The 18,935-nt window shown below is 41.8% G+C and overlaps 1 protein-coding gene across 2 annotated transcripts in view; it reads right to left on the bottom strand.

The window, feature by feature from the left end:
- Positions 1 to 15,123: 15,123 nt before the first annotated feature.
- Positions 15,124 to 18,935, bottom strand: part of map3k9 (mitogen-activated protein kinase kinase kinase 9) — a 32,894-nt gene continuing 29,082 nt past the window's right edge. For both annotated transcript variants that reach the window (XM_002936894.5, XM_004917256.4), the window contains exon 11: positions 15,124 to 18,651. In XM_002936894.5, the coding sequence (XP_002936940.2) occupies positions 18,173 to 18,651 (479 nt within the window). In that variant the 3' untranslated portion in view covers positions 15,124 to 18,172. The remainder of the gene's footprint in view (positions 18,652 to 18,935) is intronic.

Below are 18,935 nucleotides of genomic sequence, written 5' to 3'. Positions count from 1 at the left end.
AGAACCTGGAGTGGGGCCCAGGAGTTTAAAGGGCCCAGTGAGGCGTTAATTAATAAGCTATTTCAGAAAACCTTGATGAAATCAGTCAACTTAGCAGTGTTTTGGTGTGGGGCCCAGTAACATCTAGTTACGTCACTGGAAATACACTTATTATTACACACATTATTTTGGATCTGCTCCTAGATCTAAATATTGGGTACAACTTAGGAAAGAGTATTAAATGTAAGAGATAAAGTCACAGAGGTGAAGCCCTGAGCACTCCAGGCCGACCCCTATGATCCCAGGGGGTGGCCCTTAATTCTTATAATGGCAATTTTCTATTTAAGAGTTCCCAATGGCACATACTACTAAAAAAGTATATTTTTGTGAAAATGGTTTATTTATGAAGCAGGGTTTTATATATGAGCTTGTTTATGCAATATATTTTTATAGAGACCTACATTGTTTGGGGGTATAGTTTTCCTTTAAAAGAGCTTACAATCTAAACAGTTTTACAAGAAGGCGGCACATAAGAAAAGTGTATTAATTCTTAATATTTCCAGCACTGATAAAATATAAAAGCAAAAAACATAATTGCATAAAACCATTAGTATAATAAATGGGGGGTGGGTTAAGAATAGCTGCCGCATACAGATGGGCCCCTATGAGCTCTGCACAAGTGTAGACCATCCATACACCCAACCCTCAGGAGTTCTGACCTATTACTGCTGGTGACAACATTTTGGTGGCCCCCACCAGCAATAAACTGCACCCTTCTCTGGCACCCAAACCCCCTCTCCTGTCCCGCACTAGTTCACAGCAGACAGTAAAGCAAGACAAGGGATGTGCTGTATTGTAGGGAGGGTTAATTCCCAGCCTTTTGCCACCTACCAAGCTGGGAATCCCCCTGTGTGCTATTGCCCTTAAAGTTTCTCTGTGCTGCAGTGTCATAAACCAGTCATAAGTTCCCTATTGAATAAAAAAATATTGCAGTAGCACAACAAAACTTTTGCTAAGAAGCAATTTGACTTTCCTTTTCCATTCCATTTCAAACGGCGATTTAAATGTGCTGCTCCGCCAGTAATTAGTGTAGCTAGCTTCCAACCCCAGGCTTTGTGCTCCTATTTATAAGCCCTTTAATGACTTTAAGCCTCTGTGTTAATGCCATCCTGTGGCTTATACTGTTGTATTATTAAATAGAAGTACTGCGGCGAGACAGCGCTCCCCAGACCTTAAGAAGCCGCCACAGAGCTGCTGCATTGCCTAAAGTGCATAGAAACTCCAGGCTCAAATCTGATGAGTCACAAACCAATACAGATATTTCATGGGTGAAAGAAGGGGAATAGACATATGCAGAATCCCCTAACAATCTGTATAACTATGCAACAAGCCAGGGTGGGTGTTGGTGAGTCTGCAGTCATACTGATGGGAAATATATGCCTAAATCTTTCTATGGTCTTTCTAACAGTGCTGACTGATTGTTAGGAGATATTTGAAGGAACTGTACCCCCAGAATAAATACTTAACTAACAGTTAGTTCATATCATATTAAGTGGCCTATTGAAGAATCTTACAAAACTGGAGTATATATTTTAGTAACTATTGCCCTTATACATCATTGACATAAGCACCATTTAGTGATGGGCTGGGTGCTCCCTCAGAGATCACATGACAGGAAATAATGCAGCTGTAACTGTAACAGGAAGTAGTGTGGGAGCAAAAGGCAGAACTCTGTCCATTAATTGGCTGATGGGGCCTAGCATGTATGTGTGCCTTGGCTTGTTTGTGTGCACCGTGAATCATTTGATCCCAGGAGGCGGCCTATATATTTTTGTAGAGACCTACATTGTTTGGGGGTACAGGTTTTTTTAGATTATTGTACCATATATTTGTTCATGGGAAGGGACAGGTATAATGTTTGCTTCAGCAGATGCATGCGGTATAAACCCTGTAATGTTACTGGCGGCTCACCAGTAGTGACATGGCTTACATTCCTTACTATCCCAGTCTTCTTAGGACCCCCAGGTAACCAATTTCTTAAAGATACCTGTATTTTGAATGTATGCACTACCTGGTAGCCACAGGGTATAATGCTACTGCTACTTTGTATAAGCAGGAGAGGTATATACTAGGGTGTACTTGTTGGGGGCTAGAAGTTCATAATAAGGAAACATATATAATCAAGAATGGAAATAAATTCCCCTAATTCCACAGTGAAAATGGCAGGTAATAGCATGGATCAGCTGAAAATCAAGGGAATAAAGTCAGGTATTCTCGCTGGGTTTATCACATTCTGCACCTACAGTGGTGTGAAAAACTATTTGCCCCCTTCCTGATTTCTTATTCTTTTGCATGTTTGTCACACAAAATGTTTCTGATCATCAAACACATTTAACTATTAGTCAAAGATAACACAAGTAAACACAAAATGCAGTTTTTAAATGAGGGTTTTTATTATTTAGGGAGAAAAAAAATCCAAACCTACATGGCCCTGTGTGAAAAAGTAATTGCCCCCTGAACCTAATAACTGGTTGGGCCACCCTTAGCAGCAATAACTGCAATCAAGCGTTTGCGATAACTTGCAACGAGTCTTTTACAGCGCTCTGGAGGAATTTTGGCCCACTCATCTTTGCAGAATTGTTGTAATTCAGCTTTATTTGAGGGTTTTCTAGCATGAACCGCCTTTTTAAGGTCATGCCACAACATCTCAATAGGATTCAGGTCAGGACTTTGACTAGGCCACTCCAAAGTCTTCATTTTGTTTTTCTTCAGCCATTCAGAGGTGGATTTGCTGGTGTGTTTTGGGTCATTGTCCTGCTGCAGCACCCAAGATCGCTTCAGCTTGAGTTGACGAACAGATGGCCGGACATTCTCCTTCAGGATTTTTTGGTAGACAGTAGAATTCATGGTTCCATCTATCACAGCAAGCCTTCCAGGTCCTGAAGCAGCAAAACAACCCCAGACCATCACACTACCGCCACCATATTTTACTGTTGGTATGATGTTCTTTTTCTGAAATGCTGTGTTACTTTTACGCCAGATGTAACGGGACACGCAGCTTCCAAAAAGTTCAACTTTTGTCTCGTCGGTCCACAAGATATTTTCCCAAAAGTCTTGGCAATCATTCAGATGTTTTTTAGCAAAATTGAGACGAGCCTTATGTTCTTTTTGCTTAAAAGTGGTTTGCGCCTTGGAAATCTGCCATGCAGGCCGTTTTTGCCCAGTCTCTTTCTTATGGTGGAGTCGTGAACACTGACCTTAATTGAGTCAAGTGAGGCCTGCAGTTCTTTAGATGTTGTCCTGGGGTCTTTTGGGGCCTCTCGGATGAGTTGTCTCTGCGCTCTTGGGGTAATTTTGGTCGGCCGGCCACTCCAAGGTTCACCACTGTTCCATGTTTTTGCCATTTGTGGATAATGGCTCTCACTGTGGTTCGCTGGAGTCCCAAAGCTTTAGAAATGGCTTTATAACCTTTACCAGACTGATAGATCTCAATTACTTTTGTTCTCATTTGTTCCTGAATTTCTTTGGATCTTGGCATGATGTCTAGCTTTTGAGGTGCTTTTGGTCTACTTCTCTGTGTCAGGTAGCTCCTATTTAAGTGATTTCTTGATTGAAACAGGTGTGGCAGTAATCAGGCCTGGGGGTGACTACACAAATTGATATTGAAATTGAAAATTGAAATTGATAAACCACAGTTAAGTTATTTTTTAACAAGGGGGGCAATCACTTTTTCACACAGGGCCATGTAGATTTGGAGTTTTTTTTCTCCCTTAATAACGTAAACCTTCATTTAAAAACTGCATTTTGTGTTCAATTATGTTATCTTTGACTAATAGTTAAATGTGTTTGATGATCAGAAACATTTTGTGTGACAAACATGCAAAAGAATAAGAAATCAGGAAGGGGGCAAATAGTTTTTCACACCACTGTATATCTGTCTACTCAGATACTCCTGAGTTACTAACCCTCCACTACCAGTTCTCTTGACTGCTCTTTCTAAATGTTTATTACTACCCTATGGAACTGAAGTTCCTTTAAGAGGACCAGTAGCCAAGGGGTATATTTATCAAAGCGTCTCGGTTGTGGGGAGCTAAACCTAAAGATCCTCCCTCAACAAGGGCCCACACTTTATGACTTGGCAGAACAAGAATTTTTGGGGAAAAATACAGTCATGTAGGGCAACCACAGCATGATTCCCCCCATAGACATAGGCACCGTGAGCAAGTGTAACAGCACTACATTATTGTAACTACAGAAGTACCCCCATCTGCTAGGAAGGCTGGGCAGGAATGGGATAACAGGGACCATAAGGGGCTATTATACTGCCTGCTCATACATCAGAAGTACAGCCGTATTTTTTTAATCAAAAAAGGCCCCAATAATCCTTCAATACCTATGGCCCCTCCATTTCTTCCTGTGTGGCCCTGAAGCACAATGGTTCCTGTAGGCAGTGAGAGTTGGAGGCTGTATGGGGCAGTGCAGGCTAATAATGTTATAGCAGAACTGGCAGAACATGACCTTGAACATTTCTTGTCAGGGAAAAGCAATTAATGTCTGAAGCCATGGTCTGAATTTAATTCAGTCCTTAGACCAATTACCAGCAGTGCTGTGAAAATCCATGAAAGTGCAGCCGCATGTCAGGCAGACTTTGCCAAAGGGGACATTGATGAAAAAGGGGGGAAAATATCTAACTGTTTTTGAACTCACTTTATAGTAGCTCATAATTCTGATTCCTGCTGAATAGTCGGAGTGGGGTAACCTCAGAACTGTGGATATTGATTCTGCATAATGTCTCGCTAGCCCATAACATTTGAACGGGATGTAAAGACCAAATTAATGAAGAATTGTTCTCCTTCTTCTAAACACGCTGGCAATTTACATTCATTGCTTTCTTTATGAAGATGCCATACAATTCACAATACTAAAGGTAGGATAGCAATAGCCTGCTGTGCTAGCTGCCCCTATCTTGCATTCTATATTAAGTTAATCTGGACAAAACCATGGTGCTAAACAGCAATGCATATTAATACACAATTATAAGGAGTTTCTTAGATACCCTTGTACCTGGCAAAGGTACTTAACTTTAATATGAACAGTTTCTATGTACTTAACCTCCAGCTCCTTCTCTGTAAATGGTAGGGTATAGGTTAATATTTAACTATTTCCCTTAAGAAGCCTGGCAACCCGTGCTTTGTCCCTGACCTGGATGGCCAATTGAAGGAGTCTGTTAGTCCCACCTTTGCCTAATCAAGGGGGGCTGGAGTCCAGTCAAAATAACCATGCTATTTGTGCTAGTTATAAACAACTTCCTTTGATGTAGGTGGGATGGGCTCATTTTTTGTGCCAGGGGAACCCCCTGAAGGCATGTGCTAATTACAGGGCTCTTTCGTGTCCAATGGCCCCATACATTGTACTTACACCAACAGTGCACAAATCTTCAGAACAGGCTGATCAGGTGCATTGGTGCTCAGTGGAAGGTGGTAGCCACATCATTTGAGCAGCACATGTTTATAGCCACATTAGTGTTTTGCGGTTGTATTAGTGTTCGTAAATAAGCCCCCATTTGTGCTCTCTGTTAGTTTAGCCATAGCCTAATAAGCACTGCACAGTCCAACATTTGCCTGTCTGTATGCAAGTCAAAGCTATCACCTCCCTGATTAATACTGGATCAGGATTTGCTTAGATATCAATTAGATCCGAGGTGAGAGCCCCATTGGGACAGGGATCCAAGCCACTCTTGATGGGTCTTCACAAGTTCTCATGCAATACAATCTTTGGCCCTGGGGTAGCGGAATAAATACAGCCAAGTATATTCCCACAGGCATGGGCTGATTATGTGCTGCCTTCTATGTTCATCCTAATGTGGCACTGGGAATAAAAGAGCTACACTGGCTGTAAAATGCAGATTTGCCATTACTGGAAAGGTCTTCTCATCTTTGGTGGTTGTGGACCTCTCTAGTGTTTCAGAAAGGTAAGTTCATCTCAGAGTTTATTAGCCATATGTTGAGTCAGTCTTCATCATTAAACAGAATACAATTAAAGGTTTCCCACCAGACATTAGCCGGCTGAACTGTAATACTTAGTAAGGGCCGGGAACATCAACTGCTGCAATCTCCCTGTGTCCTCTGGAAGTCAATGTCATTAATTGTGTTTATTGCTGTGCAACAGCACTGCCGCTGAGATAGTGTCAGGGGGCGCACAGCTGCTGAAGGCCTGATAAGGAATTGGCTGCCACTCGTCTCCAATGCCCGCAAGGGTGAGTTCCAGGAATTAATTAAGCTCACACCTTCCATTCATCTCCTTGCTGGTACAAAGGCGAGTTTCTATAGTGGCAGAGAATGTCTCCTGCTTTGCCAGCTTAATTCTGTGCCAATGCACAATGAGAATCTTCCTTTGAAAACATCAGGTACGAAAATAAAGAACTACAAAGCAAAGAGAAATCTTGGCAAGTGCCTTTGTGCTTTATTGCACGCATTTGGATTTACCAGTCTGCTTAATGACTCTGCAGTTCCTCCACGGCTAACAATCCACATATTGCACATTTGGATATGTCTTAAGGCCCCCATACACGGGCCAATAGAAGCTGCCGATATTGGTCCCTTGGACCGACTCTGCAGCTTATCTGCCCGTGTAGGGGCAGAAACGAGCGGACTGGCCGACCGATATCTGACCTGAAATTGGCCAGATATCGATCGGCCAGGTTAAAAGATTCCGTCGGATCGGGGGCCGCATCGGCTCGTTGATGCGGTCCCCAAACCGACTGCCCCATTGCCGCCTACATAATCTGGTCGTTTGGCCCCAGGGCCAAACAATCAGATTATTTTTTTTTTTAACTTCAGGCTCCCCGATATCGCCCACCCGTAGGTGGGGATATCGGGGGAAGATCCGCTCGCTTGGCGATCTCACCAAGTGAGTGGATCTTACCGTGTATGGGGACCTTTAGTGACATTTACTGCTTGTACAGCCCAGGTGGGCTCTTTAATCTAGTGGCACTGGATGTAGACTGTTTTGGGACAGCAGAATACAGTAAATACTTTCTATTCAACATCAGAGAGAATTCTTAGGCCTTGCATAGTATGGATCGTGGAATTCAGTAGGCCAGTAGGTGCTTGTTAGTCTAGAGCAGTGATCCCCAACCAGTGGCTCGGGGGCAACATGTTGCTCACCAACCCCTTAGATGTTGCTCTCAGTGCCCCCAAACCAGGGAGTTATTTTTGAATTCCTGACTTAGATTTACTACCAAATAAAGCCCCCTGTAAGCTGATAGGGTGCATAGAGGCTGCCTAATAGCCAATCTTAGCCCTTATTTGGCACCTCCATGAACTTTTATGATGCTTGTTTTGCTCTCTAAGTTTTTTTACATTTGACTGTGGCTCACGAGTAAGAAAGGTTGGGGACCCCTTGTCTAGAGCTTCCACCATCTCCAACCTTCTCTCTAATGCCTGAAAAATATTTCTGCTCTCAGTTTACATGTCTAGGCTTTCGAGGTACGTTTTTATAGAATTTTGTGCAAAACTGATGTGATTTATACTGTATATGCAGGGTTGGACTGGCTGATCAAGATAACAGGGAATATCCCAGCAGGCCCCGCTTTATGACAAATCCCATGTTTAGTACATTTTATATTTAATGATGCAAAAAGTGGGCCTTAGATGTCTGGTTCTCTGGTGGGCCCTAAAATGCTTATTCTGGCGCTGTCTATATATAGACAATCAGGGCTAGATTTCTGGGCAGAAAGCCCAGAGCCTGGCACCCTTCTTCGTGAGCAGGGCTGCACCATCACTCATAGGAAACCAGAAGGAATTTCCCTAGGGTCACTAGCCTCTTCACTAATGAAAAAAGATATGACTTTTTATACTACAGGATGTTTATTAACAACCCATAGCCACCCAGATGCTTTGGTAACTTACAGTTATGGTGTTCAGCAAAAGATTACGAGGCCTAGGTTGCAATTCCCTGTGGCACTACATGCTACTCCTTGACTACTTGTCCTACATGAAATCTCGGGATTAAAAAACAGCTTTTTCACCTTTAAGCAAGGTAGGTGCAGCAATGGAGCAGGAATTCCATTTCCAGGAACAGCCAAGAAATCATTCATAATTTCATCTCTCCTTGAAACTAAGAGCATGAATGCTGAGAATCAATGGGGCAGGCTGCCGGACACTCCAGGGAAATCATCACAAAGCAATGCCAGGGCAGAACTCTATATTTAGAACTCAGTAGGCAGAGAGGTATACTGGAGAGAGCAGAAGTGGGCGGGGATTGGGCAAAGAAACCAATCACAGAACCTGGTCATCTGTGAATGATTGGGCTGGTTATAGTAACTATACTTGTAGATAACTATGCTGTGCCGTTCAGGAAAAAGTCAATTATCAACACCTTAACATGCACCAACTTTAAAAGAGAAGTCATTTTGGCATTTTACTGCGAATAGATTAGCCATATTAGTGCCACTAAGAGCACTATATGTATTCTGCAGAAAGCTTTACCATACCTTAGAAAAGAGCACTAGAAACGTCCTTCCTTTGTTTAAGATAGCAGCTGCCATTTTAGCTTGGTCTCTGTAGCTTCCGTGCTGCTGGCAGCATACTGTATATCACACATTCTGGAGGAAGTAAAGCAGACTAGGATTTTTCTGAGACAGGAAGTGTGATATCAAAGTACGTGTACACAACAGAAGACCGAAATCCTGTGTTTCTTTTGATAGAGGACTCTGAGCGTTTCTGTGAGTGCCTATGGCTGTATTTATATAAACCAGTGATCCTCAACCAGTGGCTCGGGGCAACATGTCGCTCACCAACCCCTTGGATGCTGCTCTCAATGTTATTTTTGAATTCCTGACTTGGCTGCAAGTTTTGGTTGAATAGAAACAGGATTTACTACCAAATAAAGCCCCTGTAAGCTGATAGTGTGCATAGAGGCTGCCTAATAGCCAATCCTAGCTCTTATTTAGCACCTCCGTGAACTTTTATGATGCTTGTGTTGCCCTCCAAGTCTTTTTACATTTGACTGTGGCTCACGAGTAAGAAAGGTTGGGGATCCCGACACAGACCTTTCTAATAAAGCATACTTAGTGTTTCCTTTCCTTCTCTTTTAACCCACTAAATGCTGCCATTGTAGGATCCACACCCAACCCATCCATATCCACATCTTCCCACTTCATAAGTTAATTCTGTGTGCACTTCTGGTCTGTGATTGAATCCTTGAACCAAATGAAGATTGAAAGAAAATGGGTAAGACCAAGGTAGCAGAGAGGGGGAAGGGGTAACAAAGAGCAAAGGAGGAGCTCGGGCTGAATGAGTCTGCTATCCGTCATCTTCACTTACCTCCTGAGGAAGCTGGAATGGACCCCTAAAATCAAGGAGGTGGAGAAAATCTCAAGAAACCAAAAAAGTGATTGTACAGTAAGGTTTCATTGAAGAACTTTTTTGAAAATAAAGACCAAAAGACAGAAAAAAGTGTGTTTAAAGGTTTTATTTATGGTCTGTGTGCTCTAGTATTCAGACCAGGCCTAGGGCAGCTCATCATATAAGAACAAGTTTCCAGTCGCACCAAGCCGGCTTGGTAATCTTCAATTTAATATTAATATACAAACCAAAATAATAAAAAAAAAGAATCCCATTCGGTTCTGGCTCCAATTTAAATAATTTGAGACACAATAATTTAATTCAAAGAGAAAACACTTCCAAGTCACATACACAAGATACACTCACAGTAACGGGGGATGGTAGGACAGTAGGACTCGCACAGTTGGCCACCGAAAGATCCTCTTACTTCCAGCTTTCAGTCAGAAGTCAGACATTTAGAGAAACACAGGTAAATAAGTAGGAAATGATAAAGCACACGCGCCTAGAATCTGTACTGATTTCACACACACATTATTCCAGCACTTCCCAATAGGACTGGGCTGATAACATACAATAATCCAGCAGCACAGGCAAGCTCAGGCACACTGGGCATGGGAAAGAATCCCTTTACATTCTTAAAGCTAAAAAGAAATGTGTATAAAATGAGATGACTGATTTAACCTTTAAGTATGTTATGCAATGGCCAATTTTAAGCAACTTTTCAAACGATGATCATTATTTGTTCTTATAGTTTTTTAATTATTTGCCTTCTTCTAACTCTCTGCAGCTTCCAAATGGGGGTCACTCACCCCCGGCAGCCAAAAACTCTGTGAGGCTACAATGTTATTGTTACTTTTTATAACTTATTTTTCTATCCTTTCCTATTCAAATACCAGTCACTCATTTAAACCACTCCCTGGTTGCTAAGGTAATTTGGACCCTAGCAACAAGATAGCTGCTAAACTCCATACTGGAAAGCTGCTGAACAAAAAGTAAAATAATTGAAATAGTACAAACAATAATAAATGAAGACAAACTGCAAATTATCTTAGAATATTACTTTTTATGTCATATTAAAAGTTAACTCAATGGTGAACAACCCCTTTAATGGATATTATCATTTGTTACCTTACTTTTTAACCCAGTTCTACAGCAAAAAAGAAACAAAAAAAGAAGTGATTTCTTGTCTTTAAATAATCTTTCTATTCTATCTGCCGAGATGTGCAGTCTAAAGACAGTGAGGCTCATTGGAATCTGGGCAGCAACCCATGAAAAACTTTTATTTTCAATGTCCAACCTGCAGTTGGCTGAACAAGACTAACCACTAATTGACTGCTATATGTTACTGCCCAACTGCAAATAAGCCCAGTGTTAATAAATGGGCCTCAGTAAACAACTATTTCAGGCTCCATCCATTGTCACATTCCTTCAAGCCTTTTGGTAGGTGGAGATAGACTGTAGCCAGTAAGAGAAAGGGTTGGAACTAGAGGTAGACAGAAGAGGCACGTAACTAGGGCGCTAGTGATATGCGGCCCGCCCCCAAACTCACAGATTTACCTGCGGGTTCACCCTAACTTTTGCCCACCCCGCCTGCGATTTCACTGAACTCCGCTTACAGGAGCATCTATTTATAGTGTGCACCTGCCCCGCCTCCTAGAGATGGCAGTCAGGCACAGGGCAACTGGGTAACTGAAGGACTGGGTTAGAAAGTAAAGTAATAAATGACGATAGCATCCCTGGTTGACTAAAGGCAGATCTGATTCTTCCATAGCACAGAGCAGAGCCCAGGCTCTTCCTATTCTTTAGAGCAGGTAGGAGTGCTCAGATGCACTAATATAGAGAGTGCTCCGCTACAACAGGAGAGCCAAACCTCCATTACAATGGGAAGTGCAGCTGCCTTGCCCTGTGAGTGGCTTTTCTTGAGGTTCTCACATGTTTAGCAAGAACAACCTTATTAAACCAACTCTAAGCAATGATGGCAGAATAAATGTTGCCTCCATAATGGACTGTAGGTGCCAATGTACTTTCAAAGCAGTGCAACCAAGGGTTAATGAGGCCATACCACAGGCATGGGGGGTATGATGCACAATTAATACAGTCATCCATTCTCTAAGCCAAGATACAATGTTAGCATAAATGTGGGGCCAAACATAAACATACACAAATGATACACAAACCATCTTGAGCGATGATAATTACCTACGTTATAAAAGAAAAAACACATGGACAAAAAAATCCATAGAACAGCCCCCCACCATGCCGACCAATACATCATGATTTGGGGTACACATTTGCAGCATACTGAAGCCAAATACTGTATATACTACAAAGTGATAGCAGGAATGCTTCCAGGAGACCTGTCAGTGCAACATCTGATGCATAGTAAAGGTCCCCATACACGTGAAGATTTGCTCGCTTGGCGAGATCGCCAAATGAGTGGATCTTCACCCGATATCCCCACCTACAGGTCTAATGGACCAATATCGCCAGCTAGAATCGGCCCGTGTATGGGGACCTTAAGTGGAACAGTCCCAAAGAAAGAAAGAGCTGAACATCATATATAGGAATATCCAGGTGTCTTCTAAGGCAAGAGGGCTATGGAATCAGATGCCTGTATTCATTTCACCCTAATGCCACTAACTTGCTTGCAGAATGCCCAGTATGCCCCTATATGCAGTGTAACAGGACAGTGCACATTCACCCACTCTAATAGGATGGCTTAGAATGAAAAACAAGTGTTTTCCCAATAGATTTGCCCTTAAAGGTTCTGGCTGCTATATTTGTATACACAGCCATATCTATAGATATATATGTCCCTGAAGAAGAGCACTGTTGGTGATCAAAATGTCAGATCTTTTTCTCAGGTTTGTCCCTGAGGAAGAGTACAGTCAGTACTCGAAACGTTGGATTTTTTCAATAAATTTTTTCACTTTATTGCCAAGTCCCTGTGTGTGCGGCTCTCTGTCTGTGTGTATATATATATATATATATATATTATATATATATATAGAAAAAGGCTGAGGCACACACTTATAGGGATAACAACCTGGGTGCAAATCAGATAAACGATGTAAATATGTAAAAAATGCTGATGCACACCAGGAAAATTTTATCAAAAAAAAGATACTTAGTTTATTTAGATCGACGTTTCGGTCCTCACCCGGGACCTTTATCAAGATATCATATATATATTGAAGGGTGTGCTGGCCACAGATGATTATTTTCTATATATACATAATTTTGGCTATGCACCCCACAGAATATTGAGCCTTGGAGTGCAGACACCATTTGGATTGATATATATATATATATATATATAGCAAGACAGTGAGCCGCACACACAGGGACTTTGTAGAAAAACAAAAAATTTATTTAGTGAAAAATATCAAAATATCGAGGACCAACGTTTCGAGCACCAACTGTGCTCTTCCTCAGGCACAAACCACTGGTTTGTCCCTGAGGAAGAGCACAGTTGGTGCTCGAAACGTTGGATATTTTTCACTAAATAAATTTTTTGTTTTTCTACAAAGTCCGTGTGTGTGCGGCTCACTGTCTTGCTATTTACATGTTTTTGCAAGCACCCGGGGCATTTGATAACTAACAGGTTGTGCTATATGTTTTCCTGTATATATATAATGACTTGGCCGGCAACACATGGCTCTAAATTGCATTTTCTTATACAATGGTAACTCACTGGCTTATCTTACAGGCTATGAGACTGGCAATCTGTGGGTTCAACCAGATGCCAGAGGGGCTGCTGTAAGATGCCATAGACAGTCACTGTTTATTGGGCTGATGGGGGGCTGTTTGGGCCTCTGTGTGCTTGAAATTCCAGGTCCTATTTTGATACCCAGTCCAGACCTGGTTGTTACCCAGTTCTAAGCACAATTTTGCTGGAAAATCTGTGGGTATTGTGGCCCTTAAATAACTGAGTGTCACAGAATTTGGGAGTTTTTATGTAGTGGAGACTAACTAGTGAACTGGAGTTTCTTTATTCTTTATAAGAGGGGCCTCCTGCCATCCATATTGAAAGACAGAAATCTGATCTAAATACAGTCAGTCCTTTTCCAGGATGAAAATGTGGCAGACAGTAACCCCAATGAAAAATGTAGGCACCACAGACTGGCAGGAAGAGGCAGGGGTCACAGTTCCCTCCCTGTTAATTTGCTCCTGCTGTTTTGCCAGCGGTCAGTGCAATCTAGCCATACATGTGTGGCCAAAGGCATAAGACCAATGCAACAGATCTAAAGGCTACTGACTAGCTTATCTTTTCCTTAGTTGGATAACTGCCACCTAGTGGCATTTCTGGTCCCCTAAACTATTAACCCTATGCCACATCTAACGCTCTATTAAAGCTGCTGCATCTCATGCTTTAGATTTGGTTTTGCAGCCTTACGGTCTCCATGAAATCATACTTTGGCTGTAAGTATTCTATATAGCACCAAGGAAACGGGCCAAACACTGAGAAACTTTGATCCAACTGGCCATAAACAAACACATTCATTGGATTTAGAATGAACAGTTTAATGGTAGTGGAGAAGTAATACGATTCCTGCCCCAGAATGCTCAGGCAAAACCAATACAAACTATGAAAGGGAGCTAACCGAGGCAATCAAGGTGGTGGAACGTCTCACACGGGGCAGATCAGTGTCAATGTTCTTCCTTTAGAAATGCATCATTTAATAAATAGCTCATTCTCAGCTGGCTCAGGCTCAGGAATGTACATAGCTGCCTCTTACTGGAGTGAATGCTGCTGCATCATTATAGCACCCTGTATCTGAATAACTCATTCCTTGAGACATCACCTTAAAGGAAAAGTACACCATACGATCTGATATGTGACAACGTATCTCACTGTAGGCACAGAAATTCCTTCTCTGCTTAGGGATCCCAAATCCAGAGAACAGACGTTACATTCTGCCATTCTGCAATAGTTTACGCCTTACATTACAGTCGGTTTAAGGGAATATAAAGATATATATACCACTGACTTCCTACTTAGCTTGGAGGAATGTGACCAATAAAACCAAGTACAAAGAGGAAATATATATAGATGACGAAGAATGCACGAATTGGAGCAATGCTGATGCCCTATGTGCCAATAATGCAAATCCTTGCCCTTTCCAAAATACATGGATGTACATATAGATGTTTCCACTCTATGGAATACAAATTAAATGAAACAAAATGTAAACAGAGGGAAGTAACTTCAGTTGATGAATGACAACCATCTCCTCTGGGGATTTGTGTCACGGCCTTATAAGGACAAATCTCCCTTGTCGTGGGCGACTAGTCTTCCCGAAATACCATCCCACCGGCAAGTATGTAAAGCACCGGTGGGATGGCATACACGACGCCATGATTTCCCCGAAATTGCGGAAGTTGCCATGACTCAATGAACCCTCTGTAATGCTATCTAATAGCATTTTGCTATAGGGGAGTATAATATCCAAGGTTACACTATCCCCTAGACACAGGTCCTGTCAGTGTACAACAGAGTTGGAAGATGGTAAAGCATTTCCGCATGAAAGCTGGTATCACACCCTCAACATTCCAGCTAAAAAATCTGTACACTTTAGACTTCACCCCCAATCTATTCTGTTGGAGAATTGCTGCCCTTGGTACGTTTATATTCCAGTTATTTTCCATTATCAGTAGTAAACGGTGAGATCCTGCAAGCATGTCATACTCCTTGATATAATGGCCTGACCACAAAGGTTGCTGCTAAATGCACAATGAAGTGGAATGTGTTCAGTGCAATATAAACAGAGGTAAAAGACTATTTATCAAAAATAAATTTAAGATGGGCACACGCAAACACCACTGACCCCTACAGGAACATGTATGGGATGATCCACCAACCCTGAACTACATGCCATCCAGATAAATTGATCAATCAGATTCAGGAGCCAGTCAGCTGTATTAGGCCATACATCAGTAACCAACTATATGTGTGCTAATTTGTCTGTGAGTGTAGGACGATTGGTTTAATATCTCAAAAGTCAGTCCAATGTTGCTTGTGGATAAGTATCGTAGCTCACCTGTCCCTACATACAGGCACTACATAGACTTTGTATCATGTCCAACTGAGCAGCCATTACTTGTGCAACATTACTTCTACTAGAAAAAATAGAATTGCAAGGTCCAATTCTATGACACAAGAGCTGGCTTTTGGTTTAACCCTATAAAACCCACCTCTATCTCAAATGGTTTGCAGTTCAGCCCACCTCGGTTTGTTACATTACAGAATTCTATTCAAAAGAATATCCTTAATAGCTGGGGTACAATATAATTCATTTAATACTAGACACCTAAAATGGTAATGTATTACTGGCCACTGGTGAGAATTTATATTTAAAGTAGTGCCTACAAATTGTCAACAAGAAGGTTAGCACCTGTCTAAGCTGTAGGTTCTCCTTTAAAATGTTCATAGAAAGCCATTTATCTTGTGTGTGTGGCTAGATCCAAGCCCATTCCCATGAGAGATTCAAGGAGTGCCACAGTGGCATGCCAGCTTGTAGGGAGAGGTACAAGCAACGGAGACACATAATTAACAGGGGCATCCTAAAGCATGGAATCTCTGTTACAAGTTTGCACAGAAGCACGAGGAGATGCTTTTACATTCAAACCCTGAGCGCACAAACACACGCACACAAGGCATCTGCAAATATTTAGCTAAACATAAGGCATATAATACAGAATACAGGCTGTGGTGGTGGTGGGTGGTGGTGGGGGGGGGGGGGGGTAGATAGCTCCTGCACAGTTATGTACAGAAATACAGTAAGGAGTGTGTGTCAGAAGTAAAAAAAGACATTTCTAATCATTTCTAGGTAGAGACACTGTAACACCTATTGTTATAAACACTCAGATGAGATTTTGGCAAATGTATTCTAAGGTTTGGCTTCCATTACTTGCACTGTAAACACTACATATTGGTTACATGGCATGACACTTCTGGGGTTTGGTCTGTTTTAGGGTGTGTTTCACAAAAAGTCAACCCCACCCCCACCCCCACTGCATACTGGTTAAAGTCAGATTTGCATAGCAGAAATTCAAGGCAGATGATTGGCTATTGGGACAAATGACCATACCGTAAACCAATACATAAAACATGTGTTGACTCACCATCCACAGTATTCAGTGACCCTTGTGAATAGTCTAACACTGACCTGCTGTTATACTGTGGTGGAATGATACAGGGCTACTGGACACATACAGTACCAGATCCACATGGGGATAATAATCCTCTAATATACATATAAATAAAAACACTAAACAAACAAGTCATGTTCTTAGTAGTCAAGTACTATGTATCAACAGATAAAGCCTTTAAGGAATGCTGACATGCATATTCTGGGAATTGCACTTTTATTCATTTAAATCACTTTATTTTGAGGGCTACAGCAGCCCAAGTCCACTAAGGAGAACTTTAGTAAGGGTAGGCTGCTGTGCACTTACATAAAGTAAAGTGGGCAGCAGCCTGACTTCCAGTTCTCCTTGGCCTAGAAGCTCAGGCTGCTGTAGCCCTGAAAATATAGTGATTTAAATGATTAAACTGCCAACCCCAGCATGTTGGATGCTGTGGGAAGGCCCTACACACAAAACAAAATGATGTCAGTCATCCCTTTTAAAATCTGCCCACAATAACACTAATTTGGGTCAAATATAAAGTGTAGGTCAGGCTTAAAAAGAAGAGGAAAATATTCTTCATTAGAAAATGATTTCCAAGAGGGTCAGGCAACACACAAACAAATGACAACCTTCTTGCACAGGAACAATCATTCAGACACACAGATGAGGCCACAGGAGCTGGGAGAGATTTCATGCTGGCATGTCTTAAAAGCAATAATGTGAAAATGAGGAAAGCGAGCAGCACTGCACTGTCCATAATGGATCCGCAGTTGGAAGACTTACCCTTTAAATATATCCTTCTATTATAGCAGTGCACAGAAGGTCACAATCATCATTCTCATGGTGTAGCCAAGAGGCCATACATGGTTGTTTGGTACTTAATTTATAATATATCCATGCAGATACATAAGAGTATTTTCATGGCGCTAAATACTTGGCCATTCAAGAGAAAATGCTAAAACCTCAGTCTGAATAACAGACAACACAAGCGACAGCGTGACAGAGGGTGAAAAGAATAAGGACAGTGGCAATACAGACGCACAGACAGGGTCACGTCCAGTTTTTCCAAGCTATATCCTTTTCCTAATTTTAATGCTCTTTTGTCTTTGGGGTTGGTCCAGTGTAGAATGCACAGCTAAGTTTAGCATTAATATTGCCAGAGGGAAAAAAAAAATTAGGGCTGCCAGTGCAGGCCTTATTGGCCAAGACCAGGCAACCCAGTCACCAGTGCGAGCGACTTGTTTTGGAATATGCAGAAAAAATACTGAAGGAAAAATACCACAATCCCATTTGCATATATCAGAAAAGACTTGAGCCAAGTGGAGGGAATGGCACTGAAAATCAACTTGACATCTGCTGCTGCTTCTGCGTGCATCACTGGCAAATACAAATAAGTTAGTGATAACGCGTAGAACAAAAACATTATGGAAGGACAAATGGCTAATATTTGGGATTTTTTTTCTCCTTAACGCAATAAAGTGGTTAAAAATATATATAAAAGATGATTTGCTAGTGAATTCTTGCAGGTTTCTAGAGGATCTTGGAGAGGTCACTCACTAGGTCTTGGAATGAAACAGCTGTGTTTAACTGGTCAAGCAGCATACTGACTAAATCCCATATAGCCTTCCAGTGATTTCTTTCATCCTCAAAGTGCATTCAGTGCAAGATTTGTGGCTGCATCTTGTCTCAGGCTAGCGCAATGAACAAGCCAATCTTTAAGACCAAAAATCAGGTTTTTGTTCACAGGTTGCTGTTTTATAAGTGTTAGGTTTGGTTCTGCATAAGGGAATAGTGCTGTCCAGGCTCTGGCCTTCTACATCCGCATCCAGCAGAGTCCGTTCAATGATAGGGTGAGTCACCTGGAATGGGAGGAAGCCAGTGAAAGCAGGTCTCTCTTCCACTGTGCTGCCACTGCTGCTTGCAAAGCAGGAATCCATATTGCTTGGAGTATCAGTGCATGAGCTGTTGGCAGGAGACTCCCCGCGGTTTCTGCTGGGGGAAACAAACCACCAGGAGTCAAGTCTTTGCCTGTTAGTGGAAGGACGTGGCCTTGGAACAAATTCTAAGGTATTAGGCCTTTCCAAAGCAGAATCCTGCTGCATGTTCCAGCGCCGGGGTGTAGGAGGAAAGATGAGGTTGGGATCCGGGAGACGTGGGAAATCGTGCATATCTCGACTTGGAGAAGGTACATTACCTGTGCAGAAAAGACAAGAATCTATAAGAATGGGACAAAAAATCATTTATTTTTACAATCAAAATGACCTGACCACACAAATGTTCTGATAAATTCTGCCAGCGGTAGAAATGATTTTATGGCACTGTGTTTTCTTTGATATCTGACTTTTTTGCAAACCTATTTTCTCTGTTGCTGTGCCTTATATTTTCCAAAAGAATAGAATAGAAAACCATAGAATAGGTAATGTTCTATTGCAACACTACATCAATTATTGTGGGATTTCTGAATAAGGGGGAAGTCTT

This window comes from Xenopus tropicalis, chromosome 8, assembly GCF_000004195.4.
Source record: "Xenopus tropicalis strain Nigerian chromosome 8, UCB_Xtro_10.0, whole genome shotgun sequence".
NCBI lineage: Eukaryota > Metazoa > Chordata > Amphibia > Anura > Pipidae > Xenopus > Xenopus tropicalis.
This window is presented reverse-complemented; position numbering and strand designations above follow the sequence as displayed.